Source organism: Bison bison, unplaced genomic scaffold, assembly GCF_000754665.1.
Source record: "Bison bison bison isolate TAMUID 2011002044 unplaced genomic scaffold, Bison_UMD1.0 scf7180017864471, whole genome shotgun sequence".
Taxonomy (NCBI): domain Eukaryota; kingdom Metazoa; phylum Chordata; class Mammalia; order Artiodactyla; family Bovidae; genus Bison; species Bison bison.
The window spans coordinates 41,425,393-41,432,718 of NW_011495032.1; the positions used below are offsets into that span (position 1 = coordinate 41,425,393).

At 54.1% G+C, this 7,326-nt stretch overlaps 2 protein-coding genes across 4 annotated transcripts in view; one reads left to right on the forward strand and one right to left on the reverse strand.

Annotated features, from left to right (window-relative positions):
- Nucleotides 1–1,598: 1,598 nt before the first annotated feature.
- On the forward strand, nt 1,599–4,545 carry ZFAND2B (zinc finger, AN1-type domain 2B). Of its 3 annotated transcripts, none has more exons than XM_010861233.1 (10): nt 1,599–1,698; nt 1,821–1,885; nt 2,148–2,242; nt 2,483–2,614; nt 2,744–2,895; nt 3,128–3,223; nt 3,299–3,359; nt 3,445–3,512; nt 3,827–3,899; nt 4,238–4,545. In XM_010861233.1, the coding sequence occupies exons 2-10, from the start codon at nt 1,843–1,845 to the stop codon at nt 4,289–4,291; spliced, it is 774 nt and encodes a 257-aa protein (XP_010859535.1). In that variant the 5' UTR covers nt 1,599–1,698; nt 1,821–1,842; the 3' UTR covers nt 4,292–4,545. The 3 variants fall into 3 exon arrangements, with proteins under 3 accessions (XP_010859535.1, XP_010859532.1, XP_010859534.1); XM_010861230.1 differs by having other exon boundaries at nt 1,601–1,698; nt 1,821–1,897; XM_010861232.1 differs by having other exon boundaries at nt 1,616–1,698; nt 1,824–1,897; nt 4,134–4,527.
- Nucleotides 4,546–4,642: 97 nt separating this feature from the next.
- The window catches only part of ABCB6 (ATP-binding cassette, sub-family B (MDR/TAP), member 6 (Langereis blood group)), an 8,253-nt gene continuing 5,569 nt past the window's right edge, over nt 4,643–7,326 (reverse strand). Inside the window, exons 14-20 of the mRNA XM_010861229.1 lie at nt 7,115–7,172; nt 6,436–6,540; nt 5,842–6,016; nt 5,586–5,698; nt 5,247–5,341; nt 5,104–5,172; nt 4,643–4,916 (exon numbers count right to left, since the gene is read on the reverse strand). Of these exons, the coding sequence (XP_010859531.1) occupies nt 4,811–4,916; nt 5,104–5,172; nt 5,247–5,341; nt 5,586–5,698; nt 5,842–6,016; nt 6,436–6,540; nt 7,115–7,172 (721 nt within the window). The 3' untranslated portion in view covers nt 4,643–4,810. The remainder of the gene's footprint in view (nt 4,917–5,103; nt 5,173–5,246; nt 5,342–5,585; nt 5,699–5,841; nt 6,017–6,435; nt 6,541–7,114; nt 7,173–7,326) is intronic.

Here is a 7,326-nt window from a genome sequence, read left to right on the forward strand (position 1 = left end):
TGCAGATGACACCACCCTTATGGCAGAAAGTGAAGAGGAACTAAAAAGCCTCTTGATGAAAGTGAAAGTGGAGAGTGAAAAAGTTGGCTTAAAGCTCAACATTCAGAAAACGAAGATCATGGCATCTGGTCCCATCACTTCATGGCAAATAGATGGGGAAACAGTGGAAACAGTGTCAGACTTTATTTTTGGGGGCTCCAAAATCACTGCAGATGGTGACTGCAGCCATGAAATTAAAAGATGCTTACTCCTTGGAAGGAAAGTTATGACCAACCTAGATAGCATATTGAAAAGCAGAGACATTACTTTGCCAACAAAGTCCATCTAGTCAAGGCTACGGTTTTTCCTGTGGTCATGTATGGATGTGAGAGTTGGACTGTGAAGAAGGGTAAGCGCCGAAGAATTGATGCTTTTAACTGTGGTGTTGGAGAAGACTCTTGAGTCCCTTGGACTGCAAGGAGATCCAATCAGTCCATTCTGAAGGAGATCAGCCCTGGGATTTCTTTGGAGGGAATGATGCTGAAGCTGAAACTCCAGTACTTTGGCCACCTCATGCGAAGAGTTGACTCACTGGAAAAGACTCTGATGTTGGGAGGGTTGGGGGCAGGAGGAGAAGGGGACGACAGAGGATGAGATGGTTGGATGGGATCACTGACTCAATGGACGTGAGTCTGAGTGAACTCAGGAAGTTGGTGGACAGGGAGGCCTGGCGTGCTGCGATTCATGGGGTCGCGAACAGTCGGACACGACTGAGTGACTGAGCTGAACTGAGGGCAAGCAAGCCCATGCACGAAGGGCCAGAGAGGCATGTGAGAAAATGTGTAAAAATGGAAGTCTCAACCTGGGGCTCCCTAGGGTCACGCAGGACACCAATCCAGCGACTCTCTAGCTTCATTCAAGAAACATTAAGTAAGCATTCAGAATATTCCAGGCATGTGTTTTTCAAATTGTAGTAAATGGATAATCTGTCTGAATTCTCTCCCGTGCTTCCGGGGGTGGGGAGGGGGCGGGAGCTCAGGAATCCGCATTTTAAAGCAGGTGATTCACAGCTCCAGGCACTGCACTGGGTGCTGGGCCCGACTCAAGGGAAGACAGACGTGGTTCGTCTTACCACTATATTTATGTGGGAAGGGGGCAGTGAGGGAGTGAGAGAAGAGATGATTACAATAAGGTGATAGGATGCTAGAAAAGAACGACGGGAAACCACAAGAGATGCACTGGGCTCAAACTGAGGAGGGTCAGAGAAGTCTTACCAAAGGACAGCGAAACCAAACGTGGAGGAGTTACGGCTCTGAAGAAAAATGTGTATCTCACAGAAACATGGGTGTTTTCAGTTCGTAGAGTAGGTATAGCAGCGATTGTGAACTAAATGGCTGGGGGAGGGTGCCGAGAAGCAGGCGAAGGACCCAGTTGTGAAAGACCCCAAACCACCTGAGCCTCGAAGATGTAATCTCTCCTTGTCTTCGCCCGCCCTAACGCCTTCGAGGCCAAACCCACCCGCGGCCACTCGGTAGCCCTGGAGACACCATCCAGCTCCCGGACGCCTGGCAAAACAGGAGGGGCGAGCCTCGGCTCTTCCGGGATGCGCCCCGCCCCCGCCGACAGCGAGGGACGTGCCCGCCCTGCGCGATGACGTCACGCGCCCGCGCGCGCCAAGGGAGGAGTGAGAACTGCGGTCCGGGAGGCTCTGACGCTCCGGTAAAGCGGGCTGGGTCGGGGGGAGGAAGGGGCGGGACAAGGAGTTCCCCCCAGAGTACGGGGTCGCGATTTGGACCCAGAGCTGGAGCCCTCGGGGAGCTCAGCATCGCTTCCTCTCCCAGCAGGTCCCCGTCCGGCCCGGCGATGGAGTTTCCGGACCTTGGGGCTCACTGTTCGGAGCCGAGCTGTAAGCGCTTGGGTAAGCGGGTGAAGGGGTGAGGGGCGGAGCACGCGAGAGGCGGGGCCGGGCGGAGTGGCGGGCTCCTGGGCTGGCAGTGCCCGAGGAGGGCGGGGCTCGAGCTTGGGGCGTGGCGTAGGAGATAGTGGAGTAGGGCCAGGGTCTAGTTGGTTCCTAGTACGGCAGTGTTTTCCTGCCCCTGAGTGGAAGGCTTGAGTGAGCAGGAACGTCGAGGTCCCACTGGACCTGCAGTCTGACCCATTTCCTGCAGATTTTCTGCCGCTCAAGTGCGATGCCTGTTCGGGCATCTTCTGCGCAGACCATGTGGCCTACGCCCAGCATCACTGTGGATCTGCTTACCAAAAGGTGAGGGGGCGGTCTGAGGATGAAAGGGGGCGGGTGGAGGATGCGTGCAAAATCTCCGGAAGCCCTCTGCCTCACATTTCCCCTCCTTTATTGTCTTCTTGAGGCTCAGTGCTGGGAACATTATTTCCTTTTGCGTTTATGGAGGCCATGTCCAGGCTCTTTCAGGGGGATTCTCTCAGGACCAGAGATCTGGCTGGACTGGGAGTAGGCCACAGACCGAACCCTGCTCCCTAACTATAGGATATCCAGGTACCTGTATGCCCGCTCTGTAACGTGCCTGTACCTGTGGCCAGAGGGGAGTCCCCTGACCGTGCTGTTGGGGAGCACATTGACCGAGACTGTCGCTCAGATCCAGCTCAACAAAAACGTAAGGTAAGTGTTAGAGGGATCAACCATGGTCACATGGGACTACAAACGCCTGGAACTCTGCACAGCTGTTAGGACAGGACTGAAAAGGGAGCAGAGATCTCAGCAGAGACAATCCTTCCTACTCCACCTCAGATCTTCACCAATAAGTGTGAACGCGCTGGCTGCCGGCAGCGGGAAATGATGAAACTGACCTGCGACCGCTGTGGCCGAAATTTCTGCATCAAGCACCGTCACCCACTGGACCATGATTGCTCTGGGGAGGGGCACCCCACCAGTAGGGCAGGGTAATTGCAACCAAGTTCTCTACTTGCCTTTGGGACCTGAATGAACCTTTGTCATAACAGTTGGGAAGCTTCACCCTATCTCCTTTGGCTAGGGAGTCTTTTCTTTCTTTTTCAAGTGCATGTTTTCCAGATCTTTTGGAGGAGCTCCCCTCCTGACTTCCTGGGTCAGGGGTGGGAGGAACTTGTAAGCCGAAGGTGCCTGGAGGCATGCCCAAAGTGTCTCTTCCTACAGACTGGCTGCCATCTCCAGAGCACAAACCCTGGCTTCTTCTACAAAGACCACCCCCAGCCCAAACCAGACCTTGCCTTCGTCTTCCTCTACCAGCAGGTAGGCCTGCCTGTTTCCCCTCCCCCTTTTTTCCCTTCGCATCTTTGACCTGAGCCTCTTGAATATCTGCCATAGAGCCAAAACTCAGTCTCCAACCCGGACAGCCGCTCCAGTGATTACTTTGCAAAGTGGCTTGGTGAGTGGGGCAGAGGTTGGATGGACAGAAGCAGACCCACAGAGAGTGAAGTCCAAGGCACCTGGTCTTATTTTTCCTTTTGCAGAGTGAGGATGAGGCTCTGCAACGAGCCCTGGAACTGTCCCTGGCAGAGACCAAACCCCAGGTCCCAAGGTACCTACTCACTGGTAAAAGGGTGGGGTGTGGATGAAGGCTCAGTTTGGAGGGAGGGAGGTGGGACTGCTGTCATCCAATGCAGGATAATAGGAACTTGGGCTCAAAATTAAGTTTTTGAACTATATGACCTTGGACAAGTTCTTTGGCCCATTAGGGTCTTAATATGTTCAATAAAATAAGGACAATACCAAGATCCTGTAAAAACCTACATGTGAGAATTGAAACAGTACTTAGAAGGGCTCAGCACAGTGATGCCTAACAGAGGAGATGCTCACATTTTAGATACTAATTAAGCTGTTCCTCCCTCCCAGTTCTCAGGAGGAAGAAGACTTAGCTTTAGCACAAGCACTATCGGCCAGTGAGGCAGAATACCGACAGCAGCAGGTATGAGGATGGCGTAGAGATGGGCCCTGTGCTGGGAGTAAGTAAGGAGTTTTCGGGGTAGGAGGGAAGGCAGGGAGGGTGTTCTTCCAAGTGGTAGAGTTTATGATGGTGTTTATCCTTTTATTTTCCTTATGACTCCACTCATAGCGCATGCTGAGCTCTGCAGTAAGGACTGTCCCTCATTTCCTTGACGTTGCACCCTGTCTTCCTCTCCTTCCCTTCCCCTTGCTCCAGGCTCAAAGCCGCAGCTTGAAGCCGTCCAACTGCAACCTGTGCTAGGGTCCTGGGCTTGGGGAGGGAGGCTCAGCTGAGGAAGACTGTGGCCCTCGCACCTCTAGGGTCCACAGGGAGAGGAGGCCCGGAGCAGCCAGAGTGAAGACGAAGAGGAGTGACGTGGAGGCCACCTCCAGGGAGCATCTGGAGAAACAGCATGTGGAGCTGAGCCTACAGAGGGCTCTGCTGGCCGCTCCAGCTGCATGGGAGTGAGCCGCTCTGAACTGCTCCCTGGCCAGGTCCCACTCGGCCCCCCTGCATCTTGTCATCCCCCATATACTGGGGCTCCCCTCCATGTATAGGGGGCAGGGAGGGGGGCCTAGAAACAATAAAGGATGGGCAGTCTGTAAGACAACAAAGTGGTGTCTTTCTTTCTCTTTTCCAATCAAAAACAGAAGAGTCCCATCAAGAATGCTCATCTGACCTGCCGTGGAGGCCTGCTGTAGTTCCCCACACCACAAAGTCAGTGATCCTAACACAGTCCACACTTTTATTTCCCCCACAATGCTCTTCTGAAAGTCCCCGTTCCATCACTGTAGCTAGCACCAAGACCAGGATGAAACATAGCAGGGAAGAGGGATACAGTGTATTCCCATCAGAGCTATCCTTCAGGAAGGAAGTGGCCACAGCTTTTGTCATCATGCCTTAGTCTGGGGCTTGGTGTCTTCAGGGACTTCTTGTCCCTGCTGCTGTAGCTGCCACATGTCAGCATACACCCCACCTCGGGACAGCAGAGCCTCGTGCCTGGGGCAAGGAGAAAAATGTAAGTCCCAACCAACTGTTATTTATACCCCAAGAGTCCTCGCCACCAGTCTGAGATGACAAGGAACTGGTGAGGGAGATCCTTCCAGAAACCCCTGGGATTCCACGACCTTTCCTTGGGGCCCCCACTTCAGAGGTCCTTCCCTGTTTATCATGCTGTGTCCCTTACCGTCCTCGCTCCACGATGCGGCCATCCTTGATGACAAGGATCTGGTCAGCACTGACCACCGTGGAGAGCCTGAGAGGTCAGAGGTCAGTCAGTCACCCACCACGACACCCGAGGGGGGCCCCCACCTGCTGCCTGTCCCATACCTGTGTGCCACCACGATGGTGGTGCGGTTGGCGCAGACTTTGGCCAGAGAAGCTTGGATGGCCCTCTCATTATGGGTATCCAACGCAGACGTTGCCTACAGAGAGGGACTTAGGTAAAACTGTCCCTCCCACCAGATCCCTGGTGGGAGGAGGATGCAAGTGGCTGGCTGAGGCCTCAGGAATCAAAAAGGACCTTGTTTTGCGCTTGAAAACTGTTATGTATTTTTTTAAAACATGCATTTGTGCTGGCTCTCCTACATGAAGAACGGTGTTCAGCAGGAATGGCTGGGCACAGGCTCAGGGAGGAAGGAGGGGGACAAGGCATCTCAGGGCCCTCACCTCGTCCAGCAGAACAATGTCTGGAGCCTTGAGAATGGTGCGAGCGATGGCGACACGCTGTTTCTCCCCACCACTCAGCTTCAGTCCCCGCTCGCCCACCTGGGTATCATACCCTGCGGAAATTGCCCACCTCTCTCAAGTCACATGTACTACACTTGGTTTCTGTGACCAGATGGGCAAGGACGGGGTAGAATGGATGTCAGAGGCAGTAAAAGGCCTGAACTGGGTGGGGGTAGACCCTGAAGGGGAGGCTCACCTTCAGGGAAAGCTGTGATGGTATCGTGGATGCCTGCAGCCTGAGCCGCAGCCTTCACCTCGTCGTTCCCAGCTGTGATGCGGCCGTAGCGGATATTGTTGGCAATGGTGTCATTGAAGAGGACAGTGTCCTGGGGCACGACTCCAATGTGAGACCGGAGAGAGGCCTGGGTCACCTGGGGCCAAAAGACCATATACTCTGGCCTGTGAGATCCCTCCAGGCCTGGAAGGTAGGATGGGCTGGTGGGAAGCACATGAGATGAGAGACTCTGCATGAGAGTCCTGCCTTCACCTCCCCAGACCTCAGCTGCGTGGGCAAGTCACTTAATCTCTCTGTTTCCCTGTTGATAGTAAATTCATTTTCTCTCCCTGCTGCCCTGGATGGCTGCAGATCTTTGTGCCTCATACGGCATCCTAGGAATCACTCCTATGACTACTTTCCTTATACAGACCATGTGCCGCTAGAAAGGCTGAGGTCTCCTGACCCAGCTTTTTGCAGGGGTGACAGCTCTTTCTCTACTCCCTGGATGCCCAGCACCCACCATTCTTTCACATATGGGCCCATAAATTATAGTCTTCCCTCGAGCATCCTTACCTGTGAAACATCCTGCCCATCTATTCGGATGCAGCCGGAGCTGATGTCATAGAAGCGAAATAGCAGACGCAAAACTGTGCTCTTCCCCGCTCCCGATGGGCCCACCTGTTGCATGAAAAACAGAGGGAGAAAGGACTTCCCTGGTGGTGCAGTGGCTAAAAATCTGCCCACCTGGGCACATGGGTTTGCTCCCTGGTCTGGGAAGATTCCACATGTCTTGGAGCACCTCAGCCCATGCACCACAACTACTGAGCTTGTACTCTAGAGCCCGAGAGCCATAACTACTGAGCCTGCGTGCTGCAACTCCTGAAGCCCATGTGCCTGAAGCCTGTGCTCTGTAACAGGAGAAGCCACCACAATGAGAAGCCTGTGCACTGCAACAGAGTAGCTCCTGCTCACTGCAGCTAGAGAAAGCCTTCACACAGCAATTAAGAGCCACCACAACCAAAAAAAAAAAATTTTTTTTTTTAAAAAGGAAGGAAGAACATTCTCAGGCCCATTGGCTTTTAAGGCTTTCTCTCCAAGAGGCCATCAATGTCCATGGAGGCTGCCACATTCAGTCCTGTGACCCAATAAGACACGGCTCTCTGACCTCCACAGCCTGGGTCCCCAGCTACCATGGGCACTGAAATAAGGGAAGCTCAAGGAGTCTGGGTCAGCTGGCTGGGTCTCCTCTCACCAGGGCCAGTGTCTGTCCAGGCATCACGGTGAAGGACACATCCTGCAGGGTCTCTCGCCTGCAAGGAAGGGTGAGCATGGTCGACAGGCTGGCTGTACTGCCAGGGTCCCCTCCACCACGAAAGCTACTACTGGGCCCTGCTACCTCTCACTCAGGCTGTCTTCCCAGATGGTGGTGGGCTGAGAAGCGGGGTGGGGGGAGGGCGGGGCAAG

Bases quoted from the DNA above. Each gene is read 5' to 3' on its own strand.
- ZFAND2B (XM_010861230.1), top strand. From the start codon at position 1,843: ATGGAGTTTCCGGACCTTGGGGCTCACTGTTCGGAGCCGAGCTGTAAG. The intron at 3,360-3,444 runs GTGAGTGGGGCA...TTCCTTTTGCAG, and splicing joins TTACTTTGCAAAGTGGCTTG to AGTGAGGATGAGGCTCTGCA. The intron at 3,900-4,237 runs GTATGAGGATGG...TCGCACCTCTAG, and splicing joins CAGAATACCGACAGCAGCAG to GGTCCACAGGGAGAGGAGGC.